Here is an 18,543-nt window from a genome sequence, read left to right as displayed (position 1 = left end):
CGCGGCCCCTCCAAGACGCCTGCGGGCGGCTGGATGCGCGTCGAAGTTTCTTCCTGCACAGTTGGCTAAGCGGCGCCCGGCGCGGCTTACCTGGGAGCCGGGGCACAAGCGCGCAGAGCCCGAGGAGGCAGGCGTAGAGGGGCGCCGGGGCTCGCGGCATGGTGGGGCGCCCGGCCTCAGCGGCGGCGCGGGTGGCAAACTCCGCGGGGGCGGGCGGCCGGGGCCGGAGCGCTGGGGCCGAGGGCCGGGGTCGGCAGCCGCATGCTCCGCGCGCAGCTCGGGCTCACTGCGCCCGGGCCGGAGACGGTGGCGGCTGCGCTGGCCCGCACCCCGCCGCCACCATCCCTCCCGCAGCGCTTGCAGCCGAGTCCTGGGGCCGCCGCTGTCCTGGCTGTCCGGCCGATCGGGACGCCTGGAGTGTCGCCGCTCAGGATGGCCCGGGCTGGCGCTCCGGACAGGGGAGGAACTGGCTCCGCGCGGGGGCCCTGACTTGGGCTCCGGGACGCGCCCCGTGCTGAGGCTTCCCCGCGCGCCGGCACACTCTGCTCTTCGCCTCCGCCCCTTCCCTTCCTCCCTCCAGCCCGCCAGGCTCCACTTTCCTCTGCTCCTTTCTCCTCCCCTTCTCTCCCCTGCCAGGCCCCCGCCCGGCCGCCACTCGGTCAGTTTACGGCGGGGCGGGGCGGGGCGAGCTCCGGGCCGGGCCGGCTCCGCCCTGCTCGGCGACCCGCCAGGGACGTGGAGGCCGGACGGCGCCCAGGTGGAAGTTCTTTCTGGCGCACTTGGGGGCGGGGAGTTCGAGACAACGGTTAGGGGCTCGCTCGGGTTTCTTAGCAGCCTGTGGCTAACGGGAAGGGGACGGGGCCCGCTCCTTCAGGCGATCCGAGATTACTTGGGCCAAAGGCGGTTGCTAGATTTCAGGAGGGAGAGCAGGTACCGTGGGATCGTGCCGTGGCCGCCTCGTCCTCCCAAAGTCTCACGGCCAGCCCGGCCCTCGCCCGAGGTGGGACGCAGGCGCCCGCGCGTGCAGCCCCAAGACAACGCTCCGAATGGGGAAGGGAGGGCACGTGGGGTGTCACGGCCCACTTTTCACTTACTAACGTTTTGTCCCTTTCGAGGATTCGAGGCTGGCCATTATGCCGCTGTTCTTCGTTCTCCTTACCTTGAAACACTGGCGGTTTCATTGACCAAACTGATCAATTCAAAAGCAGATGCTCAGGCGTTCACTTTATCACGTAACGTCTGAGCTGGATCTGAAATTGCCAATAAGGGGGGGGTGGGGGTAGGGGACTTCCTCAGACAGCTCGTGCTGAGGACCCCGTGGGCTGGGTTTGGCTTGGCCATGACGAATAGGTTGAGACTGGAATGGTTTATAGGCAAGAGAAGGAAGTAATGTAGAATGAAGTAATAACAGGATATCTAACAGGTACAGAGGGCACCTTGCTAGCCAGGTACTGTTCTAAATGCTTTACCCATATTAACTCATTTAATCCTCCCAACAACCCTACTGTTATCAAGATGAGGAAACTGAGGGGCAGAGGGGTTAACTCGCTGGAGGAAGTGACAACTGGGGTGCCCTGTCCAAAAGTTCAGAATGGCTTGACTAAAACCAGCAGCAGTAAGGAGTAAGGAGCAGAGTGGCCTCACCTTTACAAGTCAGGAACCAACGGGAAGGATGGCTCAGAGGGCCAGATGGGGACCATCCTAACTGCCCAGCTTAAGGAACTTGGATCTTAACCTTTAGTTCTGCCCTCCCCACCTTCCAAACTCTACCAATGCCCAAGGAAGTAAACGTATTACTGTAGTATAGTGTGCCTGGGGGCAAAGATAAAGCCGTCTATAGCAAGCTCCAAATGTCACTGAAGGCCAGCATTTCACCCTGAAACTGCATGCAAACATCACTGTATTCTGTAATATCCTCAGGTTTGGTCTGATATAAAAGTCATGCTTACCCCCAAATATTTAACAGTAAAATTGGTGTTGCAGAAGATGCCCCAGGTTTATCTTGGGACTGCCTGCCTCTCAGGGCAGTGGCATTGGAGCTACCCTTATCCCAGCTTGAGAGGTAGTAATTATAAATAATGAATGGGAAGCGAGTGAAGAAGTTTGAACTGGGAGATGTCATGTGCCAAGTGCAGATTTAAAAAGATTCATCTGGCAGGGATGTGTAGGGTGGATTAAATGGACAGAGAGCTGAGTACTGGACACTGGGTAAATACTGCAATAATAAGTACAATAATAACTTGCATTTATCAAGCATTCTCTAAGTTTAAGCCCTGTAATGTCGGGTCTCCTGTGGATCACCTTCCTTGTCCCGATTCAGGTGCTTCACTAGCTGTTGAAATATTCCACTTTGTCTCAAACCCAGCAGATCACCATTTACCTGGACCGCACCTAGCAAGTGCTGCAATCAAACCCGCCCCTGTTCCCATTCTCCTCCTCCCCCTCCTGTCCCACCTGGTGGTTCCCTGAGTTCTCAACCTGTCCAGACCTGCCATAAGCCACTGAATCCTGAGTGATCCATGCTCCATTATTTTAAAACTGGTTTGGAGATGCCTCTTCTAATTCCTCTGTGCTTTTGCTTTCTGGCTTGTGCCTTTCTTCCGAAGAGCCCTTCATTCTTTTTATTAAACTAGGGAATGAAGGTGCCCTTCAAACACTTTGACTTCCTCCTACTCAGTAAATTCACCGTGCACAGATGGCTCCCCTCAGGCCGGGGGACAAGGCCATACTTGCCCACAGCCACTGAAATAGTTTCCTTTGTGGCTACCTCAGGAACATCCCATGTCTTATCACTGCTGAGCTTCTGGATCCGAAGGAGGCTGCTGGGTGGATTGGTTTTACTTTGGGGGTTTAAGCTGAAAATTTTTATGTTTCTCGTTGTTAGTTTTAAAATATGGTTAGTTGCTCAAGAATTAAATCTAGAATTACCATACAATCAAAAAACTCCAGTTCTGTGTATATACCAAAAACAATTGAAAGCAGGGACTCAAACAGATTCTTGTACATCTATGTTCATAGCAGCGTTATTCACAATAGCCAAAAGATGGAAACAACCCCAGTGTTCATCAACAGATGAATGGAAAACAAATGTGGTATATACATACAAGGGGCTGTTATTCAGCCTTAAAAAGGAATAAAATTCAGGCACATGCTACTACATGCCTGGATGAACCTTGAAAACATCATGCTACATGAAATAGACCAGACACAAAAGAACAAATACTGTATGATTCCACTTATATGAGGTACCTAGAATAGACAAAATCATAGAGACAGAAAGTAGAATAGAGGTTACAGGGGCTGGGGGGAGGGGAGAATGGGGAGTTATTAATTAACAGGCACAAGGTTTCAGTTTGGGATAATGGAAAAGTTCTGGAAATAGACAGTAATGGTGGTTGCACAACACAGTGAACAAACTTAATGCCACTGAAGGGTACACTTAAAATTGTTAAAATAGTAAATCTTATGTTACATATATTTTACCAATAAAAGAAAGTTAAAAGTCAGACTAGTTAAAAAATTCATTTCACAATTCAGATCTACATGCTAACTTACTCCCACAGTGAGGCGTCAGATTGTACAATTCAATTTATAATCCAGGTCAAAAATATTTTCCTAATACATAGCGGCGATTTAATATGCAGGGGGAAAAAGAATTCCAAAGGGAAAACAACAGTTTTACAATATTCACCTTAGTTTAGGTAGTGTGCTTCCTTTACCCTGCTTTTAATGGTCATGCCTAGGATTTGTCACAGTGCAAGAAATGAATGACCCCAGGACAGAGGACAGTACTGGAAAATTCTTTTGTAGAGACTGACAGGCCTATGGAACATGTACACAATTTTCATTAATGTTAAGTGTAACTTTTTACTTGAAAAATAACAAATTATATTCTTTTTTATAGGAAAATATCCTGCCATAGGTTTTCTCTCCCTGTGTACCATGATCCTGATTAGGAAAAAATAATCCCCATACCAGCTCTCAGAGTTTACAGCCAATACAAGACTGCTGAGGACAGACCTGGAAGCAGCATCTGTCCAATAGATGAACCCAGGAGATGAGCAGATGACAAGCCCGGGAGCACACTGTTAGTGAAAATAGCCAATTATGTTAACTGGCATATGATAGATCCTTGTAATTTTTGTTTGTTTGTTTTTAGGTTAAGCATGCACATTGTGGTTATGCCAAATGTGAGGTGGATGGAATTTCACATTGAACGATAGAGATGTTGACTTGATGGAGATGTTCAATGCAGAGAAAAGTGTTTCTATTTGGGTTGTTGCTTTTAAGGTGCAAACAGCTGTAAGTTACAGAAGTGCCATATTTCCCTGAAGCTGTTAAGAAGCACACACAAGTGTTTTAATCTTATTTATGGAGTGGCTAACACACCTTTGGTAAATAAAGCTTGTGTTTTCAACCTCTCTGATCATATAATCATCAATTGTGAAAATAATAATTATACCTTTCTGAGAGCAAATTTTTAAAGGTTAGTTTTGAAAATATTTTTAGGATTAAATATGCCAGAGAGAATGTATATTTTCCGCCTTTCATAAACTGAAATATTTTAAAACAATATCTATTAATAAAATTACAGTAAGGGTTGTGATCTTTTTCAGTTAATTTTGTCATATTTATTTCTTTTTAGAAAAGTTTTCTTTAAAATTGTCAATAGGGCTTAGACCCAAAAGAAACTCTGCCAGAGTCTTTCTCTAAATGCCCTTCTTCCACTCTAGCAAAGCAATCACAATTTGTTTCTTTTTCCTGGACGTTATCTCACAGCATCTAAAGGCCATAGGTTCTTTTCCAGTTATTTCAGTAAAAAGTACAACGAGTGAATACAAGTGCATATACACACATTTTAAGTCAATCATGTTTAGAGACTGCTTGAGTAAATAGTAGGAATAAAAGAGTGGGCAGGAGAAGGGAAATGGACACAGGATAGGTATGGTCCATACAAATGGGGCCTGAGGAGAAATGCCATAGGAATTTCTATGAAATGCCACAGCCACAGGCAATGACGGAGATACCTGAAGACCAGAAGAAAGAAGCCAGTCCATGGGTTGCTCCTAGAAGCTGAGCCAGCATTCTCCCTTGGCCACTTCAGCACCGTTTTCTTTCTAATTCTCCTTTCCACCTACACTCCAGTTCTCTCCTTCCTTACCCTTCTCCCCTTATTTCTTGCCTCTCTTCTTTACCTTGTCTTAGATATACCAGCAGCCCTTAAGACAGTGCTTAGCTAGTGATTCAGCAGCCTTTCAAAAGGTGGGACAAGCTTCTGACCTCTACCCTTCTGGGGGGCCGTGTTTGGGGTAGAGGGATGAGTCTGAGCAGCTCCTCAAAGACCAGGTCTGCAAGAAGCCAAGGGTCAGCCATCAGTCACAGCCTGGAACCCAACTTTGGCCTATCTGCAGGGGCTGCTGCCCTTTTTGTAGAATATTGCCCCTCATATTCCATTGCCAGTGGAGGAAAACTAGAAATCTGGGCCCCGAATGAGAAGAATTGAGTTCCAGTCCTCCATACCACCAACTAGCTGAGCAACCATGCAACTGCCTGCCACTCTCTGGACCTCAGTTTGCTCATCTGGAAGGTGAAGGGTCTGGTCCCTGCCAGAGCTGGCTCTATAATTACTACTTGTAAATAAAAGTAAATATAAGTGCCTGTTTGGCACTTGGCAGCAGGCTCTGGTTTACATAACCTGATATACCAACTAAAAATTGTTCTTTGGAAAATTGCTGACTTTAAATAGAGGAAGTAATGCCTGTTTGAACGTGTTCTGTATGTGGAAAGACTGTGAGGGCCAGTCTTGTGGGTGGACTCTGAAAATGATCACCTCTCCTCTTTAAAGGATGTCCCAAGGGTCCTCCATCAGCTCCGTAGCTAATACACTCCTACTATTTAATCATCGATCACAGCAAATTCTTTTTTCCATGTAACCCGAGATCCTTTGACAGTTTCCCCTTCTCCCAGCTTCAGTGGAGATTGCTCACTGTCCCCTCCAACATTTTAGAGACCATAAAATAAAACATGGTAACTGCAGCGCCCACTAGAGGTTCTTCGTAGGTTCAGCTACACATTTAGACTCACAGCCTACAAGAGACCACACTTGGCTTTAGTCAACTCAGAAATATGCAGGGAGGAGCCATATCTGGCCTGCATGGGAACATCAAGAGTTCATCTCATATGAGCTCTGGTCTCAGTTGAGCATAGCAGTCAGCTCAGGTGCAAGGAGGTGAGATCCACATTGGAGCCTCCCTGGTTTAGAAGCCAATATGTTTTGTAATAACTCAATGGATATAGTTTCCAGGTTCCTTATGAAAGACAAGCACAGTTCAAAGAGTCCACACTCAGAGAGGCCCAAAACATGGTGCCCCACAAAGTAGTTCATATAACTCAGCAGTGTAAAACATGTGTTATTCTCCCCATTTAGACCCAGGGGCTCAGAAAAGTGATAATACATAATAGAGCCAAGATCTCCTGACTCCAAGATCTACTGTTCTACTATTCCATAGCTGCCTCCTTTTGAATGGAATATCTGATCATTAGTGTGACTTAACATGAGTGTATTTAAAAGAAATATAATATCCTAGTATTTTCTAAAATACAATACCATTTCTCATCTAATAGTTGGTCTTATTTGTGATTATTTCAGAAAATATTTATGTGAGGGTTAAATTAGTAAATACATCTGAAGATACCTGGCACGTAGTGGGCATTTAATAAATATTAATTGAATCTGTCTTGTATTTCCTAAATTGGAAAGTGGACCCAAATGATTTCTTAGAGCCACAGCTTTGACCACTAGTCTTCTTAGTCATGTAATACAGGTAGCCCCTCCAGGGCCACAGCAGGCCTTTTGTTACACGGGGCTCCATGCTTTATAGCTGTCCTTATGGCATTCATTCCTAAACCGCAATTAAATCTTCACTGACAGCAAACAGTGCCTTTCAACCTTAAATCAATGGGCAAAAATGTAAGCTGTGGGGATTTCTGGTTCCCAAACTAGGTTATCCAAATCACTGTTTTCCAAGTGCAGCTAAAGGACAGAGCCAAGCCAGACCCAAGGCAGGGTGCTCACAAGCCGTAACTTGAGCTAGCTGGGCTCTCTCTTTCCAGAGAGACCTCAAAGGGCACCTGAAAGTTAACTCTACACCAGAAGACAGGGCTTGAGTAAGTGCCTCACTAATTATGGTTGTTGAGCCTTTAATTTTAAAAAGCACGCAGGGCATATACCTGTTATAACCAAAAGATCAGTAGACCAGGAATCAGATGATTGTGCAACTCATAGGGCCATTCACAGCCTGGCCCCTACTCCCAGCTTCACATTCTCACTTTTGCATGTTGTGTTTCATCTCTATAGAGGGCCCTACCCCTGATCTTTTCTGACTGGTAAACTCTTACTTGTCCTTTGATACCCAGCTCAAATGTAGCCTCCTTCGTGAAGCCTTCCAGAACTATCATCAACAGAATGTTTTCCTCCCTGTTCCGAAAGGACTTAGTCCTTACCTCCATTAAAAGAGTTGAAGTTGGAGTTATTCACTTATTGCACAACTATTCTCTCGCTTCATTCTCCACTCCCTGAGAGTGGGCACTTTAAAAGTATTTGTGGATCGACTCATTTATTTAACGAATATTTATTGAGTGTATACCATGCGCCAGATACTGTTCTAGGATTAGGGATGGAATAGTGATATTTATGCTGAGTCTCAAAGGATGAGAGCATTTTGTGAGGTGGAGGGAGGAAGAGGAACAGAGACCAGAGGGCCATGTGCAGAGCACTCACGCCCTCGTCTTCCTGGACAAGTAGCTCTGCTGTATTTCTCTGTTTCTCTTCGCGTGTCAGGTATGGTTACATGACTGGGTTTGAAGCCAGTGTGATGTGGGGGGAAATGAGGTGTGTTGGTACCAGACACGACCCGTAAAAAATCTCTCTTGCAAGATCCTCCAAGCTTTTTTTTTTTTTTATTGGATTGTTGCAGAGGAGTAGTGGTCTTGAGAACACAACAGGAAGGAGCCTGAATCACCACTCTGAGGGGGCCGGGGTGCTTATCAGCAAGATATATGAGCAAGAATAGACATCACTTGATTCTAATATACAGGTGGGTCTACTGTCCAAATGTCTATTTGTATTGACACTTTGAGGTTTTTTGACTTTTTAAAACTTGAGGCTGATTAATAACAGGAAATTTTTTTAAAGATTAGTTAATAATAACAGATGCTCTATTACAGAATGAGAATTGTGTACCATTTAGAGAGTATTGTTTAAGTTAATACTCTTCACTAAGAAAATGCTAAAGACCCTCATTCAGGGCTAACTATGAGATGCTTTTTTTTTTTTTTTTTTAGCCCTAATTCTACTGATTTGCTTCCATATTCCAGGAGATTCTTTGCTCTAGGATGTCGCTTCATTGAAATAGGGCTTGCATTCTTACCTAAAATAAATTTTGTTGAGGACTTTCTATGTAGCGGAGAAATATGACAGAGGGTTTTCCCTCAGGTAGCCCATGTGCAGCAGAGGGGCTGGCAGATAAAGGTAGCACAAAGGATGGCTGGGCCATTCAGTATCAGCCCAACAGGGGATTCATTTTTTAGCTTGGACCCAGTTGGGAGGTTGTTTCCACCAAAAAGGAAAGAATCTTCAAAGATTCCTCCCATCCCCACACAAGGGCAGGACACCACAGCTGATCAGAGAATGGAGAACCTTTGCATCAGGGAGAGAGAGAATGAGAGAGAGGGAGAGGAGCTGGAGGGCCCCCCAAACAGAGGGAAGCCATACCTGGGGTGATAAGTAACGAGCAGCAGGCACGCTGCAGATGATTTTAGGTGAATTACTTTAGTGGAGAGAATACTTTATGAAATTTGAACCATGACATAAGTAAAGAAAGAATTTTTCACTTTTGGTGATAAAGGCCCATTAACCCGTGAGATAAAGCCTGTGTCTCATCACCACTCACTCTATCTGCATCCGACACCAAGGCCTAGTAAATACAAGACACTCTCAGTTACAAATAAACGTCTCATTGTCCCTCTGACCATTGAGATATCCTACCTGTTAGGCCTCATGGCTAGCTTGACATCAGCACAGCCAGGTTAAGCAGCCCCCCCCCCCTTCCCTTTTCTGCTCCGGGAACTGAGCAGCAAAATTCCTCTCCCGGGAAGGGGTCAACGTGACCATTATGATCAAAGGAGCGTCTTGTGGGCTGCGTAGGCCACAATCTGGTTTAGTCTCCCCTCCACGTTGGTGGAATAAAGCTTTTTGGCTGAAATAGCACCTGGCTCGGGTCTCTCTCTCCCTTTTCTCTGTCTTGCCGAACCTAACACTACCTATGTTGATATCTTGGCATTAAATGATAGAGAGGTAGGCTCTGGAGTTGGACTGCCTGGGCTGTCCAGCTGTGCCACTCATTAGCTATGTGACTTTGGACACGTTACTTGCCTCTCTTTCCCCAACTATTGAATGAGGGTAATATAATAATAGTACCTACTTCATCATTATTGTGAGAGTTCAGGGGTTGATACACGTGAGGCACAAGAATTGTATCTGGCATACAGTGAGTGCTCCACAACATATTAACTATTGCTGCTGTTTTTCAAACTGGCTTTCTCATTTGGAAGCAGCAGAGAATTCCCTTATTGGCCCACGTGTCATGATTGTGGGTTCAGAAAACATGTTGTTCCCAGGCCTGCAGGAATATGAGGCCTTCGATGGTTTGCCCCAAGCTTCTATCTTGAATAAAAGCACCACATTACACAGCCCAGAGGGTGAAGAGACTCCCATCTATGCTCCAGGGCTCTCCCCAGACTCATTCTCTAACCTTGTGTGGGTTCTCAATTAGTGCCACACCAAAATTCTCAGAGAACTCTCGGGTAAACCCAGCCAGACCTTGCTTACCTCATAAAAGCTGGTGAGAGACAGAAACCTCCCACTGTGGTATTGTTTTTTATCTTAACTGGAGAATTTTTCAGTGAAGATTAATTTATCTCCTCTTTTATTTTGTAATAATCGCCACTAAATAATACGTTGATTATCTGAAAAATCGTACCAAATTCTATGCCCCATGAATATGACATTAACATTACTCCAGTACTTACGGTTATGTATCCCAGGACCAATAAAGGGGACAATGTGCGATCTCTACTGATCCAGTAAAAATGATGCAAGTATTTCAACAGGAGTGAACTGAGTAACGTTCATGTTTCCCTGGCACAAGAATAAAGAGAACAAGAAAATGTCAGGGGAGAAATTATTTAGCATTGGTACATTTAAAGTTCACGATTTCTAACAGGCGTTATACAGCGCAGCCCCACCGGAAGTTGTTTCCTACAAGCCACAGGAGACAGCGCCACCTACTGGCCGCAGAATTTGCCCGGCGGCTGGGTAGGGGCGACAGGTCCGTGGTTCAGGGGCAAGACTGCCCAAAAGATTTGTCTCAGGCGGTTCTGGTGTTGATGCCACCTGGATGCCTGAGCACCTTCTCCATAAGGGGGCTTGGAGCCCACTGAGGCTTCTCGTGCATAACGGACTCTTGGTTTCTCGACTGTCAGGGGAAGGAATGGAAAATGACGAGACCTCAGGCTTGCCACAAGGAGTCAGGTCACTGATCTAATGAGGTGGTTCTGAGACTCCACGGCAGGGTAGAATCACTTGGAAGCTTAAGCACTCCCCATGCTCAGGCCTTCCCTAGCCGGATGAATCGCTCTGGGATGGGCCCCAGGCATCAGTGATATTTGTATCTCCTCAGGTGATTCCAGTGTGCACCCAAGACCTGCTGTCCGGGCCCATCCCTGGCTGGGCTCATCCAAAGCTGACCTCAGAGGACCATCAGCCTCATGCAGAGATCCAGCAGAATGACATGTACTACATGTTCCTTTTCTGTCTTAGGGCTGTGCCTAGGCTGGAAGCCCCTACATAGTAATCCACTCCCTACTTTGAAAAAGAAACCCAGCTTTATTGAGGGATAATTGACATGTAATAAACTGTACAATCTGACAAGTTTTGACATATGTATATGACCATGAGACCATTGTACAATCAAGATAATGAACATATTCTTCAAGACTGAGCTGGAAGAGTCCTGTTTTATACTCCTGTTTCACAGTTATTACTCATTCTGTGCCAGGCAATGTGCTGGGTGAGAAGGAAAGATTCAGCATGCACAACCTTCTCCCTGGGAAACCTGGTGACAGGACCCAGTTAGGATATGGGGAAAGTGATACTTCTACTTGAGAGTGCTGGGGGAAGAAGGGAAGGATTAGGAAAAGCTAGCCAGAGGAGATGATGGTTTAGCTGATCTAGACAGATGGAGGTATTTATTAAGTGCTATGGTCTAAATGTTTGCGTCCCCCCATCATTCATATATTAAGTCCTAATACCCAATATAATAGTATGAGGAGGTGGGGCCTTTGGGAGGTGATGAAGTCTTGAGGGTGGAACCCTCAAGAATGGGATCGGTGTCCGTATAAAAGAGACTCCAGAGAAATCCCTTGACCCTTCCAACATGTGAGGTTACAGAAGATGACTGTCTGTGAGGAAATGGGTCCTCACCAGATACCAAATCTGCTGGCACCTTGATCTTGGACTTCCCAGCCTCCAGAACTAGGAGAAATAAATTTCTGGTTTTTATAAGCCACATAGTCTATGGTAGTTTGTTACAGCAGCCTGAACAGACTAAGACATTAGGCAGTTGAAGGAAAGGGGCATTCCAAGTGGAGGGGAAGCATGAGCAAAGGAATGGAGCTATGGAGAGGTGGCATGTTAGGGAACAGCAGGTGTGGCCAGAGTGCTGGCACACCGCGGGGAAGGGCATGAGGCAAGGCTGGAGCACTCAGCGGCAGCAGCCTGAGGACCAGGAGTGACGTGCCACAGGAGTCTGGCTTCATTCTATGAGCTCTGTTCTCTCAGTGGAGAACCCCTGAAAGCCTTAAGCAAGGGAGTGTCACAATCAGATATGCATCTTAAAAAGTTCACTCTCTACCCCCCAGATTATGTATAATCAATCATGCTTCAATGAAAAAAAAAAGTTCACTCTGACAGCCTTCCAAGGTTACAGGACAATCAGAAAACCTTTGCAAAGGTACCAGGGAGCAGAAACAAATGAATTATAGGCCATATTGTAGAAGAATCAAAAACAACTTTGAATGTAAAACCTATTTTCATAAATATTACACATACCATGTTTAGAACTTTTTTTTCTTTTCTCTAGCCTTTGACTCAGGAGAGAACACTATTTTATCTCAAACAATAGCAATGAAAGTCTCTGAAGAACGGCCTGTGAAGCCCAGGATTTGTATAGCTAAGGACCTTAGAGAAGTGACAAGAGCTGGCGTGCTCTAGCTCAGAGGGGCACCGGGGAGGTGGGGCTCTTTAGAAGGGAGGTTCAAATAGCCTACTGCTAGTACCAAACTCAGAATCTTCTTCAAATATAAAGGAGGTTAACATGAAGGTCAGGAATAAAGTCTGTGATGACAAGTTACGGCAGCCAATTTTAAGTTATGTAGACATTAACTCTGCTGCTGTTAACTGATTGATTGATGGCTAAGTCTTCACAATGGACATTAATAGTTCATAAGAGCATGTTTCTTTTATTCACTGCCTACCCTTGAGAATACAAGAGTAAACATAAGTGATAAGAGTGCGGATGCTTTCGGCTATAAATAACAGGAAAAAAAATACTCAAACTGGTCTCTCTCTCAGCAGAAGAAACTCCAAAGCCTTCAGGTATGGTTTGATCAAGGCTCCAGCTTCATCTCTCTGTGGTTCTCTCAGCTCTGCCCTCCTCTGTGTGTCAGCTTTGTTCTCAGCAAAACTGAAGCAGTTCAAGGCAGCACATCTTCAAGCCCACTCTCCAGAAGGAGAAAGAGTTTCTCTTCTTCCCAGCCTCCTACCAAAGCTCAGGCTTTGCCCTAATTGCATCCAGTTATGCCTCAGGCTCACTCTCAAGTCAATCACTGTGGCAAGGAGGGATTCCACTAACTGACTTGGGCCAACTGGGGCCAGCCCCTGGAGCTGGGAGTAGGATCAGTTCCACCCAAAATGCATGACTGCTTCATCATTGGGGGAGAGGGGTGAGGGTGGGATATACATGGGGGGAGCAGCCCCGAATGCCTACTGCATGTTAAAGAATTATCTTGAGTAACCCAACAGCCCCTAATGAGGTTGGCAGATGTCAATCACTCCAGTTTGCCATCTGTCATGTTTGCTATTTAAAATGAGACTTCATCGCCAAAAGCCCCAAACACAAGAAAGGACATCATTTACCAAGGACACTTTATTGTGTTACCTTTTATAATTAACAGTCAAGAAAAACAATAATAGCAACAAATAAAAATTACTTGTAAAGGAACCAAACATCAGACATAAACAAGGACACCATAACATTTAAAAAAGCCTGTCCTGCTGTGGTTGCCCCCATTCTTACGTACGTGTGTGTGTTGGTGGCCACAGCTAAGCCTCTATCACCAGGGGAGGCTGAGGCCCCGGTGCAGTACTCCAGAGCCTGCATCACAAGGCAGGACATCTGGACTCCTGAGCACAAGCTCCCTTTCTCACCCTCAGCCAAACAGAGTGTCTCCAATTCCAAAGTGACCTAAAGCTCTTGCTCCTGGGTTTTTTGTTTTTACACCTCTTTGTAGACTCCAGGGCATAGATTAGAGCAAGGGCCATTTGCCCATCAGGGAGGGGAATCCAAGGAAGACGGTGGGTCCTGGTGCCTCCACCCTCATTCATCCTCCCGGCCCAGCTTCCTTTGCCTCTCTCCCTCCTATCCCCAGTCCTGTTTTTTCCCCCTGCCCCTCCCACTGACTAGCATTTCAAAAACTCTAGAATGCACCTTATGGTGGACATTTCTAGTCCAGGCTTTCTTTTTTTGTTTGTTGGTTTTTTTTTTTTTTTTATGTGACCGGTAAGGGGATTGTAACCCTTGGCTTGGTGTCGCCTGCACCGCGCTCAGCCAGTGAGCGCACCGGTCATCCCTATATAGGATCCGAACCCGAGGTGGGAGCGCCTCTGCGCTCCCAGTGCTGCACTCTCCCGAGTGAGCCGCGGGGTCAGCCCTAGTCCAGGCTTTCTAATTAACCACAAGAAGTTCCTGGATTTCTGGTCAGGCCTCCTGAAAAAGCTGAGAAACGTCTCTTTCCTGTCTTCTTGAAGTGAGGCCAGGTCCCAAACTCCTGACAGTTCAAGGGCAGCCAAAATCCCTCCACTGGAGGGAAAGAAGTCAGATCTCTATTTTAATTTGTCAGAGAGTGAGCCTGAGGCCCTTAAAAGATGGTATCTATCTCCTCATCCCCTGGGACCTCCACAACCGATGTGTAAGAGTGTCCCACTAGAATTAGGTCACTTATCTGTAGATCATCAACTCAAGAGGAATGTTCTCTCAGGAGTGAACAGTGCCGGGCAGATTTCCTCTAGACTGGAAATGGTTATTGGTGCTGTATAGGAAAAAACCCTAACCATTGTCTTAGCACTTCGTACTTATTGGAGAAAATCAACTATCTTACAAGTACTAATAGCATCTATGTGCATTTGATTTAATAGACACTTATTTAGCATGCAAGCTGTTTTCATTGCAAACATTCACAGCTTCCGTTCAGAGAGGCTGGCAGATGTCAGATGCAAGAGGAACGTCGGAGGCCAGATCTTCACCCGTGCTCAGTTCTTCATCAGTCTTTTTAAACACTCAAAATAACAGCTTGTGTATTGGGTTGGGGACCATGGAGGCTTCCAAATTTTTACCATTCTAGACACACACAGAGAGAGAAGACTGTTAGACAAGAAATACTCTAACAGAAATATATGAGAAAATTTAGACTCGTAAGATATTAACGTTACTTTAGTTAACATTGTTTGCCTTCTTCAGCTTTCTCCCCATTCTTCCATCTTTATCATTTCCCCCCTCGCCTCTCTTCCATCCCCGTCTCCGCCCTGGCCCGCTTTGTCCTCTTCCTTCACCATCTTCCCTTCCTTCCATCTCAGTCACTTTGTCACTCTTTCCCCCGAAGAGTCGCCTCTGACAGTCTTCCTCCTTTCAGCATTTCATTCGAATCACGCTGAGCAGTGCCAGCTGTGATTATCCAACACAAATCTAACGGGTACAGGCTATTCTCCTGGAAAGCCATCCCAGCGGAGATACGTAAAATCTTAGCAGCCTCACTTGCCCATCTCTTTAGAAATTGAGTTCCTTGAGATTTGTGGGAGGGGAGGAGAGAGATGCCTGTCCACAGCCCAGCTGGAAAGGATCCCACAGAACCATGTTTACATTCAACATCCTTCCCTGGGCCTGACCCAAGACCTGTGTCCTTAAATGGCCTGGGAATGATTATCACAGTCACAGGAGTCATATCCATAGAAGCTGGTAATTTAAAGGGACCTTAAGGACATCTAAATGAAGCTGCTCTTCTTACAGATGAGGAAATAGAAGGCAAGAAAAATTAAGTGGTGTGTCTGAAGTTACACAGATGGTCAGCCCTGGGGGCCAAGTCATGGCTATTCACTACAAAGCAAGCTTCCTCCTTGATCTTTCTCTTTCCATTAAGAAGAAAGCAAGCCAGCCAGGGGCAGCCAAGGGTTGGGGAAGACACACTAGCTGAGGTTCCTACTCTGTCCTGGGGCATGTCACTCTGCCAAACAGAAACCCCTCCTAATAGTCAGGGAAAGGTGCACCTCTTTGGTTTGTGTAGGGATTTTGTGGCCGATTGTCTTCAGAGGCAGCTATCCTAATTTTAGGGAAGATGTTCCCGTCTGCTCCTAGATTGCTGAAGCCTGTCTGCTGCAGTCTTAGATTTTGAAAGTCTTCCTCAATCAAGTTCTGTTCTTCGATATTCTTCCTTTTGTTCTTTGATCTGTAATTAGTAACAGGGATTATTAGGACCAGACGATGGCAGAAAGTTTCCTGAAGTAAATGTTAGTGTTCTTTTTTTAAAAATGTTTTTAAATTTTGAAATAACTTCAAATTTACATGTAAGTCACCTACATATAATATATATTATAGAGTTCTCACACACCCATCGCCCAGATTCCCCAATCATTCACATTTCCGAACCAATGAAGAATAAGTTGCTGACCCGATGCCCCATTACCCATAATACTTTATTATTTTATTCAGTGTAGAGTCCCTAAGTTTAAGGACGGTCTCCTCCTAAGCTCCATCTAACTACAAAACCAGGAAGTTCATACTGATCCAACATTGCCATCTAATTCCACTGGCCTCACTCAGATTTTGCTAATAATGTTAATATTCTTAAGTGTGCTTTTGAATTACTTCTGTAAATAATAATAGAAGTCAAAGAGAAAAGATTATTTGCGATACAATTTTTCATTCAAGCAAAGTCAGCATATCTAGAAGCACCTCAGCGAGTAAAGTGAGTTCAAGGTACAAAGGTCTTGAAAGGAGAAATAGAGTTTCTGGGAAACTCTACTGTGCCCCTCAAGGATCTCAAGAGTAAGTATTCAAAACCAAGTGGAAGTGCTTGCAGGTAAGGGAGACCCTTCCTTCCTTCCTGGCCCACAGGCCATGGTCCTGGTCCCGATCCTGCATTGCCCTGGACTGTGGGAGTGGGGAGAGGGACCAGCATGTCTATGAGGCACACAGGAACACTCCCAGTCACCCCTGCCTCAGTCACACTGGGATTGTCACTCGCCCTGTGACTCTGATGGCCAGCCTAACCCACAACAGAGTTCCTGCCCTTTGATAACGGTCTTGAATACTCTTGTCTAAACTGGCTGAGGAGAGGTTTCCCTTCCTTTTGAAAGGGGCAAGAAAATGATAATTCTTGGTGTGTTCTCAAGAATCATGAATCTGTAACTGTGCTAAGAGCAAAGCTGTGTCTGCAGCAGAACAGAGGAACTAAGATGCATGCTGTCACAGGGTCACAAGGTTCTAGAAAACTCCTGAGGACCCAGAAGACAGGGCAGTCAGCCAGGCCTCCCAAGAAAAGAGGAGACAGCCTTGCTCCAGAATCAGGAATGTTCTGGCTCTCTTCCTGGAGAAGGGAAAGTCAGAGACGATGTGGGTGCTCACGTTTCCAGTTCCTAGCGTTGCCTCCTTATAATTAAGTCTCTGGGAAGAGTAAATATCAAAATGAAATAAAAGAAAAAAAAGAAGAAATAAAACATGTTAGGAACCTAAAATCTGTTTATCCTCTTACATCATAGTGGAAAAACACCTATTTTGCCAAAACATCAGATATGAGCTAAATGTTAGAAAAAAAGTAGTTTGTTTTTATCAAAGTAGATCCCCACTTGGCACATTTAGAGTGGAAAAGAGATAATAGCATTCTCCTTTCTGTTAATGGAGGAAACTTTAGCATATCTAAATATTTTTGAATAAATTGAATGGACCCTACTCTTCCTCCCTTAAGAGAAGAGAATTTAAGCCACCGAGCTGAGGGATTGGCCACTTAGCCCAATTGTTTAGAGTGCCACCTTGTAACACAAAGGTCAAGGGTTCATGATTCCCACACCAGCCAGCTGCTAAAAGAAAGAAAAAGAAAAAGAAAAAGACACCAAGCTGAGGAATAGTCATCCTCAGAGATAAAGTTCCTATTTTTTTAAAAAACACAGGGGCGCTCAGTTGAAGTTGATGTGAAGTGACCATGTGCAGCAGAGGCCTGGACAGGGGAAGGACCTGATGAAAATTATATTTCACAACATCAATGGAGTTAAATTCTATTAACAAAGAGTATTTAATGACATAAGAAAATGGTTGCTATGTCATATTATGGTGTTAAACAAAAATAAATCTCAAAAAAATGTTAAAAACACAAAAGATAGAAAATTATGTATATGATATCACTTAAACAGATAGAAAAATATCTGGAAGGATATATGCCAAACTGTTAATTGCTTCAGGGTGGTGGGTTTTGTGCATGGTTTTTTATCCTCATCCTTTACGTACTTCTCTATTTTCTAGATATTCTTCCATGATCATGTATAGCTTATATAATCAGAAGAAAATTAACTGGTATTAGAGAGGCTTCCTCTTATTTCCCTGCTCTTGTCCAGGAGTGAATAGGTGTATACGTGTGTTTGGGAACTAGAGTGTCATGCCAGTGGCACTGTGCCCCAGGAAAGGGGCACTTCCATCCCATACCTTGCTGAGAAGATCAATGCAATTGCCATGCTGAGAATGAGGACGCTAGCAATGGTGCCCACGATAGTGAGGATCAGCTGAAATTCTGAAAGGGAAAAGAAAAGAGTAGGAACAGCCTCCACTAAGCTGGCCCCCAGCTGTCTACTGCACAGGTCCATGTGTTCCGAGCAACTCCTAGCTGTGAGGATGATCGGGCTCTGGTCCCTGACCCCTCCAAGGCCAGTTTGGCTAGGTGGCTCATTTCATTTAGTACCTCCTGCTGTAGACTGGATGCTCGCCCAAACTCGCTGAAGCTTAAATCCTCACTGTCACTACTGAGGGTGGGAAATCCTACTATGGTCATTGAAAGGTGGGCCCTCGAATAGGTGATTAGATTGTAGTGACCATGCCCTAGTGAATGGATTAAAAATGGTGGTCAGGGGCTTGGTTCTGAGGGCTTTAAAAGAAGAGCACATGA

The 18,543-nt window shown here is 45.3% G+C and overlaps 3 protein-coding genes across 4 annotated transcripts in view; 1 reads left to right on the top strand and 2 right to left on the bottom strand.

The window, feature by feature from the left end:
• ITGB5 (integrin subunit beta 5) overlaps nt 1-171 on the bottom strand; it is a 105,040-nt gene extending 104,869 nt beyond the window's left edge. For both annotated transcript variants that reach the window (XM_063086906.1, XM_063086991.1), the window contains exon 1: nt 91-171. In XM_063086906.1, coding sequence (XP_062942976.1) covers nt 91-160 — 70 coding nt within the window. In that variant the 5' untranslated portion in view covers nt 161-171. The remainder of the gene's footprint in view (nt 1-90) is intronic.
• Nucleotides 159-15,084, top strand: LOC134386812 (putative uncharacterized protein ASB16-AS1). Its single transcript, XM_063108971.1, has 3 exons — nt 159-511; nt 637-805; nt 15,028-15,084. The coding sequence occupies exons 1-3, from the start codon at nt 159-161 to the stop codon at nt 15,082-15,084; spliced, it is 579 nt and encodes a 192-aa protein (XP_062965041.1).
• Nucleotides 15,085-15,635: 551 nt separating this feature from the next.
• MUC13 (mucin 13, cell surface associated) overlaps nt 15,636-18,543 on the bottom strand; it is a 32,726-nt gene continuing 29,818 nt past the window's right edge. Inside the window, exons 9-10 of the mRNA XM_063108872.1 lie at nt 18,087-18,171; nt 15,636-15,837 (exon numbers count right to left, since the gene is read on the bottom strand). Of these exons, the coding sequence (XP_062964942.1) occupies nt 15,636-15,837; nt 18,087-18,171 (287 nt within the window). The remainder of the gene's footprint in view (nt 15,838-18,086; nt 18,172-18,543) is intronic.

Source organism: Cynocephalus volans, chromosome 1, assembly GCF_027409185.1.
Source record: "Cynocephalus volans isolate mCynVol1 chromosome 1, mCynVol1.pri, whole genome shotgun sequence".
In the NCBI taxonomy this organism is placed as follows: domain Eukaryota; kingdom Metazoa; phylum Chordata; class Mammalia; order Dermoptera; family Cynocephalidae; genus Cynocephalus; species Cynocephalus volans.
The sequence above is the reverse complement of the archived record's forward strand: the minus strand, read 5'-3'. Positions and strand labels throughout refer to the sequence as shown.

Bases quoted from the DNA above. Each gene is read 5' to 3' on its own strand.
- LOC134386812 (XM_063108971.1), top strand. From the start codon at position 159: ATGGTGGGGCGCCCGGCCTCAGCGGCGGCGCGGGTGGCAAACTCCGCG. The intron at 512-636 runs GTGCTGAGGCTT...CTCCCCTGCCAG, and splicing joins TGGGCTCCGGGACGCGCCCC to GCCCCCGCCCGGCCGCCACT. The intron at 806-15,027 runs GTTAGGGGCTCG...TCCTCCTTTCAG, and splicing joins GCGGGGAGTTCGAGACAACG to CATTTCATTCGAATCACGCT.